The sequence below is a fragment of the Plasmodium chabaudi genome, assembly GCF_900002335.3.
Source record: "Plasmodium chabaudi chabaudi strain AS genome assembly, chromosome: 10".
NCBI lineage: Eukaryota > Apicomplexa > Aconoidasida > Haemosporida > Plasmodiidae > Plasmodium > Plasmodium chabaudi.
The window spans coordinates 227292-247981 of NC_030110.2; the positions used below are offsets into that span (position 1 = coordinate 227292).

A 20690-nucleotide genomic window follows, 5' to 3' on the forward strand; every position below is an offset into this window, starting at 1 on the left:
AACATTTGTAGATATTCAGATTGTACATCAATCTTGACTGAACGAAATTAATAATCTTCTATTAGAGATGAGCAAAATTACTGATCTTATTTATATTTGTGTTTATGCAAATACAAAAAAATATATATTTTATTTTGTTGTAACAAATTAATTTGTTTTTTATTCTATGCTGTGCATGTATATATGATTACATACGTACGATTAAATTTAGGTTAATCTAATTATATTTATAAAAAAAAGTAACACATCTATTTTAAATGTGTACACTATCAACTTAAACAACTTTTTGAAATAATGAATTTAATATGTATTTCAGCGGCTTTTTTGTTAAATCTAATGAAAACCCTCTATTTTTATCATAACTATGTTTAATAACATAATAAGATATTATGTCTTGTATTTCTTTACGGTTTGATGTCCTCATCCATATATCTGCATAGTTATCATTAGAGATAACACATCCCTCTGAAAAAAAATTCATATATACATGAAAAAGAACATATAATATGTATAGATATGTAAAAGACAATAAGCATCACAAAAACAAATTTTGTTTAAGGATTAGGCATGATATGAATCTATATTTATGTACAATTAATAAAACTATGCCACATTTTTTCCTGTCTATATTTTTGAAATTTTTTATACGTACTTTTATGTAAAGCTAATTCCAGTATCAATACATCATCATAAGTTCTTCTTTTAACTACCTCCCCCTTATTACTATGATAATATTTTTCATTGCTTATTAATATAACATTTAGTTTTATTAATTTTTCAAGATATGTATAATTAAAAACTTTTTTTGTTCGTAAATAATATTCATTACCCTGTTTCATAACAGGATTTAAAACAATTATAATATCTTCAACATGAATTTTTTTAAAAAATAAATATGCTTCATATAATATGTGGCAATCATAAATAATTTCTATTTCCCCATTGTCAAAATAATATTGAGAATTTTTATTATTTATTACTTTAGCACAAACATTTGCGCCATCAATTATTATCGATCGAAATTTATATCCTTCTATAGGAATTATATCATATCCATCATGTATTTTGTTTAAATAAGAATAACAATAATCATATATGCTTTTCTTTTCGCTATTTTTATATCCATATGGAAAATTTACATCATTAAAATTTTTTATATTACGTAATGACAATATAGGATTACTTAGCAACGAGGTTATGTTTAATATTTCTTTAGGGACATGTGTTAATTTCTTATTTCCAGCTGGATAACCTTCGATGAAATTCCCATTGTAATTACCACTTCCGTTGATTATACCGCCATTATTTGCAGGTAAGCCTTTTTTTTCTGAATTTTCCTTTCCTGGTGTAAACATATTTATATGTACTCTTTCTTCTACCCCCAATATATTTGTGCATTCCCTTTTTAATGAATCATTGGCTATTTCTTTTGTATTATCTTCTTCATCTGATTTGCTAAAATCAAATGTATCTTTTAACAAGAAAGCCTTATATGGCTGTTCTTTACATAACAAATTATAGCATAACCTTCTATCTTCCTTTAAATACTTATCATTTTTTATAGGTTCCACTTGTTTATCTTCTATTTTATTTATTTTTTTACTATCATTAGATTTTAAATTAATTTCCTTCTTCGAATTATTTATATTAGGCTTATTACTTTCAACGTTATCAGGAGTATGGCTTTTTTTTTCATTGTTATCATCATTATTATCAATAGTTTTACGATTATTACTTTTTTTTTTTTTTTTTAGAAACTTATTTGGTGAGGTAAAATTATTTTCCTTTTCACACACCTGAGGAAGACAATTACCTATCCCATTATTCATATCATCACTAATGTCAATACCAAAGTTGTTATTATAAATTGAATCATTTAGTTCTAAATTATTCATATTATTCATTATTATTTTATTGTAGCTATTATAATATTTTGATGGGTTCTCTTTAGATGTTAATATATTATCATGATGCCACTCACAAAAAAATATTATATCTATTTCTACAGATAAATATTTCATTTTCATTTTTTTAAAATTTAAATGTACAACATTTTCATCGCCATCAAGTTTATAGTCTAATAAATCATCATCTTTTACCTTTTCAATATCTTTATTTTTATTTTTATTATTTGGATGGTTGCCTGAATTACAATCCTTTTTTTCACTAGTTTCACTTAAATCATTTTTTTCTAAATGAGCCCTATGTAACCCCAATAAATCATCTACTAAGCATACTATGTCATTATATATTTCATAAAAATTAACATCAACTTTAAAATTGTCTATATGATTATAAAAATATAATTCATAATATAATATTATTACATTATGTAAAGCTTGGCTAAGTACACTTGTAAAATCATCTTTCGTTTTATCAATTTTTTTAGATTTTATTTTTGATAAACGCCCATATATTAACTTTATGTCTAATGGAAATATTAAATTTTTTATGTCTTCTTCATCCATTGATATATTTTCTTTTTGTTCACTTTTATCATCCCCCACATTTAAGACACATTTCTTTATTTCGTCATTTCCACTATCATTAATGTGGCTATTGTTATTACTCGTTTTATTATCATCATTGTTATTGTTATTATTTTTTTTTTTTTTTTTTTTTCTACATTTTTTCAATATATTGTCGCGTTCTAAATAATTTATTTTCCCAAGGTCTTCATTATCCCCTTCTACATTTTCGTTTCTTGAAAATTTTTCTTTCATTTCACAATTTTTTCATTATATTTAAGTTCATTGTGCTATTTTCAAATAATATATGCCCTTTAACAATATTATTTGATTTTTTTTTGTACTTCTACTTTTCTTTCCAATTTAATCTCTTAATAATAACTTTGTAATAAATTTTATCACTATTTATTTTATAACATTATTTTTTTAAATATTATTTTAGGAATTCTTTTTATTATTATTTGCTTATTTTTATTTTTTTAGCTAGCACCATAATTTTGGTGAACATATATCGGAAATTATCCTTTCATTAAGGAAAATATTTTTATCGTTTTTTTTCGCTACGGTTTTGCATAAAATATATATATATATATATATGCAAATACATTATTATTAATAATATTTGCTTATAGCGAGAATGCCCCATTTGTAACCCCAACATATGTGTACTTTTTTTTTCTTATCACCAATTTCATGTATATCAACTTTTTGAAAATATAAGTTATGGTTATTTTTTATTTTATTTGTGTCCTCATAACATATTTTCTCATCTTTCGATAATAATATGTGCTTAATGTTTCTATCTATTGTTATAATAATAAAATAAAAAATATTCACCTCCAAAAAATAAAAAAAAAAGACTTATTAAGAGATATTAATTACAAAAATGGAAAAGTAAAAATACTTTAAAATTATGGTAGTATGGTATTTATTAAAAATGCTAAAAGTTGATGTAGTTTCCTCTTTTTATTTTAATTATATCATAAATTTATTATTTAAAAAATACAAATTATGGACACTAGTTATGTAAAATTTTTTACCATTATTATTTCTTTTATTTAAATAAACCATATATATGTTCTACATGTCTGTACATAATTTTTGGAAAACATTTCACTATCCTCTTATAATGAAACTTTTTTTTCTTCTGAATGTACAACATGTAAAAAGTTGTTACCCCAAAGTAATAATCTACAGTTGTTATTTTTTCTTATAAAATTTGTAACGATTATGATGAAGCGGGATATAAATATGTCTATATGTGTGTGCCATATGAAATAAAGTGAAAATAGAAAATATAAATATTTTATTTTATGACGTTATTTTAAAAGACTAATATTACGAAAAGGATATTAATTATACACACCTATAAGCTTATTCCCATATACACATTAAAAAAGAACAAATATACATATTAACAATATATATATTTCATAATACTATTTTTTAGTTGGTGATATTTTCAAAAAGGCTGAACAGAAATACATTGAAATTTTTTACACGGTTATTGATATATGTTATATAAATGCGAGAAGGACCCAGAAAAATTAAAATAAAACATTGAATAAAAAAATAAAAATAAAAAAACATTTATTATTTTAATATTTATATTTGAAAATCTTAAATAGAAATATTTTTTTTAATACAAGCCCAAATTATACTTCAATAATTTTTTTGTTTCCATTTCATTTCGAATTTATGCACATATATGTATAATTTAAATCTTTAAATCCTTAGTCTTTTGGGAAGTTCAAAATTTATTGTTAAAAATAAGAAATCTGTTAATAAAATAAAATTAATTCCGTTATATATATTATTTTTTTGTTGTTGCTCATGATGTAATATTATATTCTCAATATACTAAGAACATGGTATACTTATAATTAATAAATTAAAAGTATATTATATAATTATTATATATACATTTTATTTCAATATTATTAGCTTCTTTTACCATGTAAAACATCAAATTCCTAGGTGTTATTGAACAAATTTAATAGGAAAGGAATAATATATCATTTAAAAGTTTGATAACCCATATATATATTTTCCTACCCAAAATAAGCTATACATCCTTTTTTAAATTCCAATAAAAGCTACAATATTTTACACACGATAAAGAACATACGAAAGGAAGCAGTAACCCCAAAACTTGTTAGCCTGTATATATATACAATACATGCTAGGACTAAAAATTAGTGTAAACCATGAAAAACTACTTTATTCTTAACATTAAAAGAACTTATCGCCACTATTCAAGAAAAAAGAATATAAATAATATAAACGGCAAAATAAACGATCCATATAGTGATTTATATAAGTTGAATTATTATGGGAATAGCTTTAAAAAGTTACCAAATAAAAAAACAAAATCAAATGAATATGAATTAATTAGGACATCAAACAATACATTTACTTACTCATCCCCATATCCTCCTAATATCAACTATACCTTAAAACCATATCCAGATTCAGCAAAAAATTTTTATTATGAAAATAGAAATTATGTCATGAGGTACAAAAATGTGGAATATATTCCTATTAAGAGACTTGCTTATAAAAATGCGTCGAAAAAAACAAATTGGGAAACTTATTATATGAGGGTACAAAAATAATGTTTGTAAAATGGGAAATAATTAAAAATATAATAACCTAGCGAAAAATTAAGTAACATATAAAATGGTGTAATAAAAATGTAATGTACTCGCTTATTTGTTAAACGGAAAATATATTATTAACTTCAATATATTTTCTTTCCACAAATTATAATATAATGTGCAAGTACACCTTTTTTAATATTATTATATATGGCGAGTTTAACAAGTATATAATGTTTATATAATTTTAATATAAAATAGTTATAACATTTTATTTTTTGTAAAATAAAAAAAATAAACAGTGAAATTTACACACAAGTAAAATATATTTTTATATATGTAGTATCCTTACTCATATATCCAATGCTATTTTTGCTTTACTAATTTTTTATATTTTTATCATTATTATATTTATATTTTTTTAAATATATTTGTGTTAAAATTAATAGTCAAATGGATATATGCATACATGCGTATTAATATATTTTTGTATTTGCTACAATTTTAACAAGTTCGATTTTTCTTTTTTCGTATTTTCCTTTCATAAGCATTGCTATAATTTTATATATTTAAATAAATATGGTATATACAACTTTGTTGCACACTCTTATCACCTTGCGTGTTTATAATTAAAAACTTTCCAATCCCCTCTTTTTAAACTACTATTTTTTAAAATGAATATAGAGGATAAATACAAATTGATTAAAGAAAAATATAAAGAGTTAAAGGACCAAAATGGTAATACAGAAACTATGCTATTATTATTTCAGATTTATTAATCTTTTTTTCGCTACTCTTTAAATTACCATTTTACATAAATTTTATTATTTAATACATTCCTTAGACATACTAAAAAAGGCTATAGTGGAATACAAAAAAGACATTGAGCAATTAGAAAAAAAAAACCAAGAACAATATAATAAGTTAAATTTGATAGGCAATAAAAATAATAATTTATTAAACAGCAATAATGACCTATCCAATAAAGTAACAACTCTGTCTAATTTGCTAGAGGAACAGGTAAAGAGAAAATACATATCCTACTTTTTTAATAATATTTTTATTATTTTCTATAATAATACTAAAAAATATTCAGAAAAAAAAAAAATTTATCATTATTATTTTGTATTGTTGACCTATAGAAAAAGAATAATAATTCAACATGGAGAAATTTAAAATTACTATCAACGGGCTCAAAGGAAAGCGTCCATGAATCTGCAGCTTTCGAAGAACTCGAAATTAAGATCAAGGAAAACGGTTTGCATATATCCACATAATATCATTTCATTATGTCTTCATATAATTAATGCCCCCTTAGCAATTGTAGACATCAAGTATGCATATAAAGCTTATTCTTTTTCGTTTTTTATTAGAAAATTTATACAAAAAAATCGAAGACCTTCAATCATATAATGAAAAAATAGAAAGAGACCTAACCACATTTAGAAACACCCACCAGGAAAAAATAACAGTTAGAAAAAAAATATAAATTTATATATGCAAATATGCATATTTGTTTGTGCACACCATTTTGAATATGCCTTCTATTTTATTCATACCCTTTAGGAAAAGGATAAAATAATCGAAAACTTAAATGAAACAATTAAATATTATGCTAAAAATATAGCTAAAATTGAAAAGGAAAACGAAGAAATAATAAAGCAGACAAAAGAAAATAAAATTCAATTTGATGAAACGATTGATATAAAAAATAATCAAATAATTAAAATAGAAAAAGTTTGTAAACTTTTAAAAAATAAATGTTATCCAAAATATAAGATTAACCATAACTCAATTCCCTTTTTTCATAAGTATAATCATTGTGACTATTATATACAAGTAATGAAAATATATTATTTCACAATTATACATTTAATTAAATATTCTTATCATTTTCAAAATGTCTATCTCCCATCTGTTCGCTTTTCTTTTTTCATTTATGTAGAACAAAATTACGGAGCATATAAAGCATTTTCAATATTTTATTTCAAATATAATACAAAGATTTATTGAATACTTAAACATTTGCAAAGACCTGTTTATATTTCAAGAAACACAACTTAGCTCGATATATAGCAAGTTCGAAAATGGTGAGCATATGGAAGAGTCGCAAAACAAATTTAAAGGTGATTATTCTAAAATTGAAAGTCTTAAGAATATTTCGAGCAAGGTAAAAAATAAAACGGATGCCAAATTGATAGACAAATAAATGAATAATTATAATGTGCATGATGACATTAATTTTTCATTTTTCAATAAAAATACTAGTCTTGTGTTTTTTTGAGATCGTACCAATTACTAATATCTGCTTTCATAAATAGCTACTTCAATCATATAATATATTTGCATATATTTTGCACTTACCTTTCTAAGGAAATTATATACCTCGAGGAAATATCATCATTGTTAAAAAGTTTGAAAATAAACTGGGAGCAAACTGAAGATAGAGAATATATCAAGGTGATACTTTAATTATACAATGTTTATGCATTTTTGTTTATTCAAAAGGTGATGCATATTATAATGAGCATATGTAGAAAATACAAAAAACTTTTACAACTTATTATATTTCTTTTTCAGGATCTTCTTAATAAAATCACAGAAAAAATAAAAAAATTAATTTTAAATACAAATATCTATTTATGCATTGAAGAATATCTATTTCCAACATCCATGTTTAATAAAAAATTTTTTCTAAGAAATGTTACTCGGGAATTGAGAAATATAAAAAATTTAATTATAAAAATAATAAATCTATTTTATTTTATTGCTTTTTTTTACCCATATAATAATGACAATATAATTGTAGAATATTTTGAAAATCGGTCTATTTTTTCAAAAAAAAAAAAAAACCTTGATCAAGCGATATACAATATTAAAGCAACATATGATGATGTTGATTCAAATAATTTGAGTAATGATAGCAATTCAGATGGATGTAATAAAAACAAAAATTATGATTATGGCATGTCCAAATTTGAAGATTCCAATTTTAATTTGATATTACAGAATAGAGAAAAAAAGGTGTTGTCAAAATGTGATAAATTAAAAAATAATGTTGAAAAAAATCTCAAACTTAATTTATTTTTATTAAAAAATTTTAAATTAATATTAGAAAATTTATGTTATTCTTTTAAATATATAAAAACATATATTTCATTTCGTATTTGTGAGGTTAAAGGATCAAATGTTTTTCCTATAGACAATCCAAAATCTATTACTGTTATATTAGACCTAACGAATTTACTTATTAATTATATTGAGAATTTTAATATTAATGAAATTAAAGTATATGTTACTTCTCTATTATCATATACTCGATTTAATAATTTTATCTCAGCTAAAAACCAAAGTTCATATTTAGAAAACATTAACAGCCAATTCAATAAAATGGAGGGTATTCCATATAACTTATTGGAAAAATCTTATAAAAATGAAAAATTATTCAAACAAAATAATAGGGAACTAAATTCAGTTCTTTCAAAAAAGGAAAAAATCATTAGAAAATTGAAAAAAAACAATCAGCAGGTTAGCTAAAAAAGGGCACATAACAACCAAAACATGTTCATAGACATGCCATACACATACATATTTATGTATATGAAAAAATGTAATATTGTTATCTCAATTTTCTTGGCACATTTACTTTTGCGATGGTTCAATTTCTACCCCTTTTCAGGCCTTAAATGAGTTTAAAAATACATTAATGGAAAATAAAGAGTTGAAACTAAATAATGAAGTTTTATCAGAATCTTTATCATCTAAACGAGAGTCACAACATGAAGAAGGATATAACCTTTCTATTGAAAATAATGTAGATAAAATTTTAGATTATATAACTTTTAATGATTCTGAAAATAAAGGAATAACTATTAAGGAAAAGCAACTTATCGAAGCTTATGTTTGTTCTTGTGTAAAAATAAATAATTTAAATTTGGAGATCAAACAAAATATTAAGGTATGTTTCCACAAATACTATTTTTTTCAACTTATGTAAAAAAATACAACTATCTTATACATATCCATATTTACAGGACTTGGAAAATCTGCAAAATAATTTCATCACAAGAGAAGATGAAATACAAAAATTAAACCAACAAATAGAAGCCTATAAGGTAAGTTTTTCTTTTCAACATATTTCATAATATACCCAAAGCATATCCATTTATTTTCATGTCTAAATTCTTACTGTTTATATCAATATATACCACATAACCTATGTATGCATTTTCATATGAGTACAGGAAGAAGAAGCTAACATTCATAAGAAGTACGAGGAGCAGGTAATAAAATAAACGAAGACAACATTTTCAATCTGTTTCAATATTTTTCAACATTTTCTACATTTATATATGGAAATAAATACTATATTTTTTCATTGCATATTTATTATTCCATTAAAAAAGATGAATAGCCTACATGACTTAATTGTGGCCCTGGAAAAGCAAGTATCAAAATTGAACTCAGAAAAAAATGTAAATAATTTTTATATATCATGCTCAGTCTGTGAAACTAAAAATATGATAGGTAACATAATTAAACCCTTTAAACAAGTTTAATAACACCAGATTAATTTAATTGCACACGCATATATCCACACATATCCATGCATATGCATATCATTTCAGGAACCATTTTAAAAAATAGAAAATGCATTTCATGCCATTCCGTAATAATTTTTTAAAGTAAAAATAATTTGACAAAAAAAAATATAAAGTTTTATTGCTTTGGCCAATAATCTTTGTATGTTAGTTGGATTCGCTTTCCTCTTTTGTTCAAAAAATTGGGATCAATATAATCATCGGGTAATGGAGTTTCAGGAATCTGTACGTAAATAATATATTAAAGAAATACCATGAAGTATTATCAAATAAAATTGAAATAAATTGCATGTATACATAAATTAGGTGTATATCATTTTCTGTTTTTTAGGGGATGTTACCTTTCCAGGCTCGTATGTCCAAACAACCTCAGTTTGATCTAAGTCATATTCCTCAGAGAATATTACATTACCATTTTCTGGAAGCAAATGCTGCAAATAATATTTATTCATATTTTTATTTTGTTTGTTAATTTGTTTAGTTTTTGTAGTGTGTATATACGATTAATATTGCGCACATAATAATGTATACATTCATTTTTTTCTTACCATCAATTCTCTTAATTTGATGGAATTATATGGCTCTTTATATGATAACTTTGAAACATCTATTTGAAAAGGAGGAGGGATATTATTCCCTAAAACATTACACTTTATATAATTTAAGGCTAATTGAACATGATATCCATTTATATATGCTGGAGATCCAATTAGCCCTACTATACTACATGGAATATTTACTTGTGTTATCTCATTCTCTACAACCCTTGCGAATTTCAAGAAATATATGTGCTTCTCAACTGTAATAAAGAAAATAAATATGTGGCTATGTCAACATAGAGATACTATACTTCGATAAAACAAATATAAACTAGTCTCTTTAAATTTATAAGTCATAATAAATTATAAATTATTGTTTATATTAACCTGGATCTGCCTCTACATGCGACACAACACATTCGACTACTTCGTCGCCGATATGGATTTTAAATAATCTCGCCGAAAATACTGCAAAAAAAAATAAGGAATGCATTTCATTTCCATAAGAATATACGTGCTAAATAGAGAGGGAAAACATCCACATGTCAATATTCATTTTTTGTTGTTCTCCCTCTATATGTATATGCATAGAGACGTATGTAGCGGTTTATTCTTTAATTACACAATGATAAGTGTCCATCTTCTTCCTCAAATGCATATTCATCAATTTCTTTATGGTTTATGCAAATTCTTTTTTCTTCACCATACTTCCATATGATAGCAGGGATATACCCATGGGCTTGTAATAATTCCTTTTTCTTAAACCTTTCCCAGCACCTAGCTTCTAAATTGACTGTCGTATTCACATTATTGTTGGAATTAAAATAATTTATAATTTCACTTTTTAAATAATTCCATTGCTTAAACTTAAGATGTAATTTATAGTTTAGGTTATTTCTTTTTGAAGTGTACATGAAATATTTTTTTCCATTAAGCCGTCTCAAAAAATTCATCTTTTTTTCTTACCAAATTACATTTTTCATTAATTGTGTTACATATATATAATATAATAATACTTTGCTATGTTCTGATGAGAGGAGAATTATACTAAGTATCCAAATTTTTATTCATACACATAATAAACATTCCCACTACGCGACTAAACAAGCGGAATACTTAAAATAAATAAACAAAAAAAAATTCATTACAATTCTTATGCTGATGTTGAAAAAATTGGAAAAAAAAATCGAAAAAAAAATTTATATAGGAGAAAATTGTTAATACATAAAAGAATGCACTACATAATAAGCTAGAAATAAATAACGAATGTCATAGATAAATAAGCATAAATATTTATATAATTAATATGTTCCATACCACTTTATATTATCCTCTACTTTCGCCCATAGTAAAAGTAGCAGTATTATTATGTACACATTATATATTTATTTAAAAAATGTTATGAATTATAGCTATAACAATAGTAGAATAATACTAGCAATAATAGCAGCAAACTACATGGTAATAAATGTTTTAACACTAATGCATATAGTGGGATAGTGTAAGACGAAAATAAATCGAAACTGAATTGCGTATGAATATTTTGAAAAAATGGTATTATATTCTCATAATGTACTCATAACAAATTTTAAAGGCATTCTATTTTCTTGAAAGTTATTAAAAACATAAACAAAAATAGTAAGCAAAAAACGATTGTTTTTTATGGCATACCATAACTTAACATATATAGTCTACTATACCTGGTATAAAATGAAAAAAATCCTGAATTATGATGCATATATTGTATTATGAATTTGATTAACTCTCTATAATAATGTTCCAATTATTATGGTCCCTAAAAAGATGTTATATAATTTATTCAGAAAAATATTTATTTAAATAAATATTATACATTTGTAAGGATAATGCAATTTACAACTAATTTTAAGCAAATTATTCTTTCCTTTTCTACTTTTGCTTAATGTGTTGCTATTTTATAAATACACACTATATATATATGCGTGTGTAATACCATTTATTTCATAAGAATCGTCATTATAACTGGATGTTTCCAATGCATATTTTTTGTTTTTGCTTAGGATGTAGCTCTTTAATTCAACGGGCTATAAAGGGCGTGTAAAAAAGAGAAATATAACATTTTATAAATTATAAACAAATATTTTATAAGCATTATGTATGTTGAACTAAAACCAATAGAATCACGCCATATATTAAAATCTGTAAAATAAATCATATATAGCATTTCTTTAAATATGCATAATAATACCGATCTAAAGGTTTGGGTATATATTTTAAATAATTTCCTTTTTAAGAAACTCTTGTCTCGGTAGCAGGATACTACCACTTTAAAAAATTCACATGAGCCTTCTCTACATGATACCTAGAAAAAAAAAGTAAAATAATCAATCTACTGAATGAAATACAAATCAATTAAATATTTCTTACATATTAAGGACATATTTTTTCATTTCAATCCTTCATATACAAAAAAATAAAAAAAAAATCTTACATCAATTTTTTTGAACGCATCAGAACTTAAACCAATGCCATTTGGGTGCGAAGTCAAATAACATGGAAATACCTCCTTTGTTATATCATCATTATCAAGGGTCTTAATACTATTAGAAGAATAAATAGTTACTTTTATATTATATTTTTTATTTAGACTGTTTTTTCTTATATGAAATCCTTCTAAGAATATTGTTATAATATTTAATTTAATAGTTAAAAAATTGTCTGACATTTCGTTAAACGATTTTATCTCTTCACTTTCATCCATTTTTTCATCAGAAATTATTGTTTCTTTTTCAATATCACTTTCGTCTGTGGTTGTACTTTGTGAATTTTTTTCTGTAACACTTTCTTCTATATCTCGTAGATTTTGTAAATCACTTGAAAAATATTGTATTATATTATTGCTACTTAAATCGAGCTTACGTTTTACATTAATATGTCTTTTTAATTTTTCCATAAAACTATTACTTCCTAAATTAATTGAGCTTTGAAATTCTTTCCGTCTTTTACCATATACCCCTTTTGCACGAGTTCTAAATTTTGTTTCATTTAAATTATAATTGTCTGAACTTGATGTGGTATCGGTTTTATAATTTTGACGTCTTTTTTGTTTTTTATTTCCTTTGTTCTTATTATGTTTAACTTTTTTTTTTCTATCCTCACTTATGCTTGAAATTGATAAATTTTCACTCATTTCTGTGTGTATATTTTTGAAAACATTTTTATCACGGTTGTTAATTTTATCCTTAATTTTCTTTTTTTTTGTTTCTTCATTTTTTTTGATTTTTTCTTTTATATATGATTTATATATTTGTGGATAAATTAAGGTATCCTTTTTTTCATTTTTTTTTTTCGAAATTATTTTATTTTTTATACCATTTTTCATTTTGTCCTTTATTTCATAACTATCCGATAATACACTGGTAGTTTTTTTAAGGTAATTTTTTTCGACGACATATTCAACTGTGCTCTTAGAGGATTCTATCGATTTTATATCAACATAATTTGATTGGTTTTTTATTAATTTCACATTTTTAAATTCTGAATTTTCAGAATATCTGTTTATATTATTCTTTTCGATATATTTATCATCATAATTTCTGCCAGCAATATCACTGTTATTTCTAATACGAAGGGTTCTATCCCTTTTAGACTTAATAAATTGACTTATTCCTGTATTTTTATTTTTTTTGCGAATTGGATTTATTTCAATGGAGCCTGATAAAAATTCTCTATGTGTATATCTTTTGGAGGGAGTATAAATCATGCCTCTTACTTTTTTTTCAACCTGTTCATAGTCGCTAGCATCGATAATCTCACTATTGTTCTTATGAATCTTTAACAAATTATTTGTTGGTAAAATAATAGAGGCATCACTTTCCCATTTCTTATTTTTTTCAAATGCAACAGTATTATTTTTTCCTTTCCCTTGATACTTTCTTCTTTGCTCTAATAAATTTTCACCTTTTTTGTAAAACATATTTACATCTTTAATTTTTTCACTTTCTCTTTCGTTAAAATTATTTAATGGAAGGGATACATCAGAATTTATATATGTCTTATATTTACTTTTTCGATCTTTATTTAAAAAATAGTAGCTGTTTCCTTTATTTGTCTTATATCTATACACCATTTTATTTTCCCATTTTGGAATTTCTTTGAAACTTTTGTTTACTTTATAAGGCAATTTATTTAATTGGAAAAAATTACTAGAAATATTTTTAAATATTTTATTTTCTTTTATGTTATCTGTTGAATTCTCGTAAATTCGTTTCATCGCGCTCGATGAAAACATTGGAAGCATTTCTTTATTAGTGTAAATGCTTTGGTTTTTTTTCATTTTGTAATTGTCTACATTGGTGCTACTATTGTTTCGATTCTTATAATTTTGATTTTTGTTATTTAGCATAAATTCACTTTTCATGTGATTTATCAATACATTTTTTGGCCTTTCTATTTTTTCATTACGAATAGTATCTATTCTGTCCTTTAAGAGGTTGTTATTTTCATCATGATGTAAAAATTCATTTTTCTTTTCCATAATTTTGTTAATATTTTTATTGGTGTTTGAATATTCCAATTTGTTGTAGAATCTATCCCCATTTTCTGAATTAGTTTCTTCTGCTACAAACAATATTTTATCATTTCCGTTGTCAAAAGTCCGAATTTTATGACTTTTTTTATTAAACAATTCCTTCTTATCATAATTATCTCCATCAAGGACCTTTGGAAAATCGTTCATATTTTTCTCGCCCTCTTTCTCCTCATTTTTATCGTGCTCATTGTAATAATTTACCATATTATTTTTATTTATGAAAGACTTAATTTTTATATATGATTTTCCCTTTTTCATTCCTACCATTTGTATACCAGATATATTGCTATTCTTATATTTTTCCTTATAAAACGGTTTTATACTTCCACTTTTACTTTTTATGATTATCTCTTCATGGTTTTTATTTCTTATTCTTGGTTCACTCCCACTAAATAATTTACTTTTCTGATCAATTCTACTCTCCTTATGCATTATTTTCCCTCCTTCATTTTTCCATAAATTTATAGAACTTTTTGTAGACAATTTTTCTTTGATAATATTATGATTATTTTTTTTATTTGCTTTTTTCCTAATGATATCACTTTTTATACTGTTGAGCTTAGTAATTACATTTTTCTTTTCTGTCTCAAGGTTTTCATTGTTTATTTCCTCATTTTTAACATTACTATTTGTTGACACACTATTTTTGGAAGCATATGAACTTATTTGTTTTTCTAAAGAATTATTCAATTGGGTACTTTTATTTTCTATGTCGGATACCTCTTTTTCTTTCGAAAGAAAGGAATTAGACACAAAAATACTTTTTATACTTGCTTCTACTTTTTTATTAGATAAAGTTAAACCTTTACTTTTATAAAATTTTAATGGATGAGTTTTATTTTTATTCAGAAAAAAACTTTGTTCTTTCTTTTGCAAAGCCAAGATTCTGTCTTTTACAAATTGGTTATTACTTTTCTTTTCATCAAATGGTATGCTAGTTGTGCTATTTTTAGGTACATCAGACAAAGCGCTTCCGAGTGTATGGCTGCTTGCATATTCTAATTTGTTTATTTCATTAAATTTATTGTCAGCTTTTGCAAATAATTTTGGCTTATATATAATATTTTTAGCATTTTTGTTATTATTAGATGCCTTATTAATACGTAAAAAACCATGCTTAGTATCTTTTATTTTTTCTTTTTCTATTGCATTTTCTTTAAACTTTATCAATTTGGGAATATTAAATTTTTGTATCAAATCGTTTTTTATATTTGGAAATGGAATGAATCTATTCACAATATTCGTATTGTATACTTCATCAGATTTATATTTTTCATCGATGCTACAAAAACTATATATTTTATCAATCCTTGAAAATAGACACTTTTCATCCTCAACAAGTTTTCCAAATTTCTTTGTGTTTTTCATTCCCGTTAATTCAACTTTATACTTTACTTTTGTATCTTTATCATTTTTTTTTCTTTTTTCAAAATTTTGTATAATTAGCATAGTTAATGGTAAACTATTAGGAGCATTTTCTATGTACATTTTTTTTAAGCATACATTTTTGCTATCTTTTCTATTATTGCTTAAGTTCACATCTTTTATTCCCATTTCTTCTTCCTTTAATTCATTATATTGTCTTTTCCTACTTTTTGACTTTCCAAATTTGTTCTTTTTAACATTCGTTAAGCTTTCTTTATCATCATATTTTGGTAAATCGATACCGCTCTTTATACATTTTAAAAAATAAATTAATATATTTTTTATGTTATTATCATAATTTTTATTTTCTAATAATTTTTTAATCCTTCTATATAGGCGCTTGTCCTTGCTCAAATTTAATATCATTGCCATTTTTTCACTAAATGTTGCATTGCTTTGCATTAACAACTCAGACAACAATGCATTATTGTCATCATTTTTTAAATTTTCTATATTGTTCATGTAATCTAAGTAAGCAGAATCTTTATAATAATTTCTATTATTCTCCTTTGGAATATTAGCTATTTGCGAATTTTTTTCTTTTGAATAAGATTCATTATTATATATATAATATAATTTATTTAATTTTTTCCTGTCTGCAGAATAGTCTTTACTTGGATTAGTATAATTATAATCATCCCATTCGCTATAATCGTTTAAATCATTTTCATCTAAATTTTCATAATATTTGTAATATCCCGAATATAATGCGTCATCATCGTTAAAATTATTATAGTCTTCACTTATATGATAATTTTTCTGCCCACCTCGATTCATATATGCATATTTGTTTTCATAATTGTTCCTCTCGCTATGTGTGTTGTATGAAGCTTTGCTCATCTTTTCATTTCCTCCTATATCATTATAGTAATAATAATTATACATTTCATCTGGAATCAATTTATTATGCCTTTCGGATTGGTCATTATAATAACGCATATTGGAAGACTCCCCTTTATTCACAGAATTATTTTTCATACTTTTCTTTCTTACATTTTCAAACTGAAAATCTGTAGAATAATTTTTTTTTGTATTTTTATAATAAAATTCCTCGCCATTTCCTTCTGAATATGGTTTTTGTTCCCAATCATCGTTTAAATTGTTATCATTCTCAACACTTTTTAGGGTATGTGCTGTTTTGAATAATCTCATTCCGGGTTTGTCTACATTTGTTTCATATGTTTCTTTATTTTCTGCTTCGCTATATCTCGAACTACTTTTGTCCAATTCATTATAATCATCTAAACTTTGTAGCGAAAGCCTTCTTTTTCGAGAATTTATATATTCTGATGAATATTTAAAAAATGTTGAAATTGCTCTTTTAATTTTTCTGCTTTCCTTCTTCTTTTTATCTTTCTTATGATGTATAATATAATGTTTGCTTCTATTTATGTGAAATTCTTCACTTTCCATGGTTTTTATTCGATTAAAATTGCTATTTTCATCTTTGAGATTACTTGAAGATCTATCTATTTTTTCCAGTTTCAAGCTTTTCGATTCTTGCATAATTATAATAGTGGAATTCTTATTTGATTCAGAACTAATATTTTCTGGTGTCGGTTCACTATTTCGTTTATATTTCACATTATTTATATGGTTATTATTCTTAATTCCTTCCGATTTTCCCTTTTTTAGCATTTCTTTTTTTGATCTGCTACCATCGAGCCTTGTTTTTGCTCTTTCATATCCATAAATTTGACTCGTACTCTTGAATTTTTTTTCTTTTATTTTATCATTTAATTGTATTCTGTGTTTATCCATTCTTGTTATTTTTAACATTTTTTTTTCTAATTTATTCCAACATTTTACATATTCCCCTAGTTTATTATTATGATATTTTCCTTTTTTCATATTCCTTAATATATGATTATATTTTTTTCGGCATTTACTTTCTCTAAACAATATTTTGTAGCTTTTCAAAAAAGGTTTTTTTACATAGATTTTTATATTTGGCGCATTTTCTAAAGAATTAAAAATATTAAGTTTCCATTTGCTGACCTTTTTAATATATTCTTTTTCTGTGTCTATTGAAGATATATATAAATTAGAGTCACCTGTTTTTATTTCATCATATTGAATTTTATTATCTTTATTTTCTAATACATCCAATACTGGCCCATTATGGTCTATATTATCATTTTCTTTATTGCTTAGCATTTTTTTAATATATGTTTCATCATTCTGTTCTAAAAATATTTCGTGGCTTTTCTGTGAATTTAACTTTTTAGCTGCTGTATTCATTCTATCCAATTTTCCGGTTTTAACAAGCTCTTTTATAATGCCTACTTTTTTTGAATATATACTAGCATTTGAAGAATGCTTCTCAGGTGTAGTATTCTGTGTAAAATTGCTAAATTGCTCTTTATTACAAGATTTTGAAGCATATTTTTTTAAAATGTTCTTATTATTGCATATAGAACTATTCTGTTTATTATACGGGATACAAATTGTTTCTTTCCTTGTATTATAAATTAAATCATTATCAGCACTTTGTATTTCCTTTTCCTCCATATAAATACTATCTTTATTAAAACTGTCTGGTCTACATTTATTATTATCATCATAACTGCTTGGGGATTTTCTTTCAATGCTTTCATAATTTAATGCATCTAACACTGATTCTATATTTTGGTATTTATTTATTCTATTTTCTTTTTTTAAATTCTTTATTTCTGCGTCTGGAGCCACTTTATTTACATTTTCAGGGACATTTCCTTTTGGATTTTTTGTTATATTGTAACTTGATTTTTCATTTCTTTTAATAAATTTCGATTTATTGGTACTTTTTTTTAACTTAAAATTCTGTAAAAGTAAAAACAGATTGAAATTGTTTCACTTTTCATTTGTGTATTCATGTAAATATCACCTTGTGATACGTGAAAGACTGACTAATCGATGTGTAATACCATAAACTTTTATATTTTTTAAAAAATGTAATTTCATTTAGCAATATATATATAATATGCGAATTTTACAAAAAACACACTCATAGTATAATTGTTTCCTATTATTTTTGTGTATTTATTATTTTATTATCTATTTATTTTTTAATTACTTGGTCGCTTCCCGAACAAATTGGAAAATGTTGATTCTCCTCCGAATCGTCAACTTTTAATTTTTTGAAATACTCAATTAATTTATTAACAAAATTTATCTGTTCATCTACATTATTTAAGCTCTCTTCACGATTTTCTTCTGAATTATGCTCTAAACTACTTCCATGGGATAGTTCCTTTTTATAATAGCTGCCATATATAATGTTGTCTTTTTTTTTATCAAATGTTTTAAACTTGTATGAACTATCAGATATATGTGAAGACAACTCATTTGATGTTGTTGATGATATGTTATCAGAACTCCATTTTGTGCTACTTATATTACCTTGTATAGCTCTATAAACATTTTCATTTGAATTTTCTTTTTCACTCCGTCTTTTTTTGGCACTTGAGGATTCTAAATTATAAAATGCTCTGTCAAGAGTGTTATCAACACCCCTCTCCCATTTGCTTTTTCCCTATAAAATAGTTTATAGAGAGAATGTTCTAATATACTTAAATTTATCAATTGAAGTTCATGTAATACAAACCTTTTTATCCTTAGATTGAACAATACCTGCGCATATTTATAAAAAGTAAAAATATGTGAATATATGTTTTAAAATAAATTTATTAAAATATATGCAATTATACTTTTTAAGTTTTCGAATAAAAATGGAGAATCGTCGCTAGGTAGAAATAATAAAAAAATAATAAATTATATGAATAATAATTAACTTAGTCTATATATTTTAACATGTTTGATTTCAAGTTTATTTAATATTTTCTCCTTTTTCATTTTATATTATGTTTTACTCGTAATTCATGATTTATGACCTAAATTACACAACTTAAAAGACATTTAATCTAACTAAATCTGTCCACACAAATAATAACATCATTTAAGACGAAATTATCAATATACATATATGTGTGTATGTAGGTATATAATAAATCATCATTTGTCATGTTACACTTTTAAATATATAGCCAATAAAAAAATACACACACACATATAAACAGCTATATGCAACATAATACATATAAAAAAATAGTAATATTTTCTGAACGTTCAGAATTTTTTTATAATAATCTTTCAAATTATATTTCAATATTAATAAATTCGCTATAATTTTAAGAAAATAGCTATATAGAGCTAATGAATAATTAGGGAAGATATAGACATATTATATGGTATATTTATTTAATTATTGATTTATATTTTGTATTTTTTATAAATACCGATAAATAAAAACTTATTTTTATTTCCTAAAGCTTTTATATTATCTTTTTAAGTTTAAACAAATGAATATAAATGTTTTGTTTGTTTTTTTAAGAAAAAATCTACAAATTTGTTATCACACATTGTGCATAAGAAAGGTAACAATGTGATACAAACACCACAAAAAAAAAGGAAAAAATAAAAAATATATATACAATGTTTCAATAAACTGC

At 23.8% G+C, this 20690-nt stretch overlaps 5 protein-coding genes across 5 annotated transcripts; 2 read left to right on the forward strand and 3 right to left on the reverse strand.

The window, feature by feature from the left end:
* Positions 1 to 274: 274 nt before the first annotated feature.
* Positions 275 to 2723, reverse strand: PCHAS_1005000 (NYN domain-containing protein, putative; the record flags this gene model as incomplete). Its single annotated transcript, XM_016798258.1, has 2 exons — positions 275 to 465; positions 653 to 2723. 2 exons carry the CDS (start codon positions 2721 to 2723, stop codon positions 275 to 277), a joined length of 2262 nt encoding a protein of 753 aa, XP_016655492.1.
* Positions 2724 to 4675: 1952 nt separating this feature from the next.
* Positions 4676 to 5083, forward strand: PCHAS_1005100 (conserved protein, unknown function; the record flags this gene model as incomplete). Its single annotated transcript, XM_016798260.1, has 1 exon — positions 4676 to 5083. One exon carries the CDS (start codon positions 4676 to 4678, stop codon positions 5081 to 5083), a length of 408 nt encoding a protein of 135 aa, XP_016655493.1.
* A 656-nt stretch (positions 5084 to 5739) lies between these two features.
* PCHAS_1005200 (conserved Plasmodium protein, unknown function) lies at positions 5740 to 9749 on the forward strand (the record flags this gene model as incomplete). Its single annotated transcript, XM_016798261.1, has 13 exons — positions 5740 to 5803; positions 5910 to 6085; positions 6208 to 6322; positions 6439 to 6536; positions 6632 to 6904; positions 7011 to 7235; positions 7439 to 7525; positions 7646 to 8593; positions 8745 to 9023; positions 9100 to 9180; positions 9310 to 9348; positions 9472 to 9592; positions 9694 to 9749. The coding sequence occupies 13 exons, from the start codon at positions 5740 to 5742 to the stop codon at positions 9747 to 9749; spliced, it is 2562 nt and encodes an 853-aa protein (XP_016655494.1).
* Positions 9750 to 9784: 35 nt separating this feature from the next.
* PCHAS_1005300 (ribosomal protein L25, putative) lies at positions 9785 to 11158 on the reverse strand (the record flags this gene model as incomplete). The annotated part of the gene is made up of 5 exons (XM_016798262.1): positions 9785 to 9889; positions 10008 to 10097; positions 10215 to 10465; positions 10593 to 10673; positions 10828 to 11158. 5 exons carry the CDS (start codon positions 11156 to 11158, stop codon positions 9785 to 9787), a joined length of 858 nt encoding a protein of 285 aa, XP_016655495.1.
* Positions 11159 to 11971: 813 nt separating this feature from the next.
* Positions 11972 to 20062, reverse strand: PCHAS_1005400 (conserved Plasmodium protein, unknown function; the record flags this gene model as incomplete). Its single annotated transcript, XM_016798263.1, has 8 exons — positions 11972 to 12000; positions 12178 to 12268; positions 12433 to 12546; positions 12676 to 19002; positions 19256 to 19714; positions 19787 to 19812; positions 19890 to 19924; positions 20052 to 20062. 8 exons carry the CDS (start codon positions 20060 to 20062, stop codon positions 11972 to 11974), a joined length of 7092 nt encoding a protein of 2363 aa, XP_016655496.1.
* Positions 20063 to 20690: the final 628 nt, after the last annotated feature.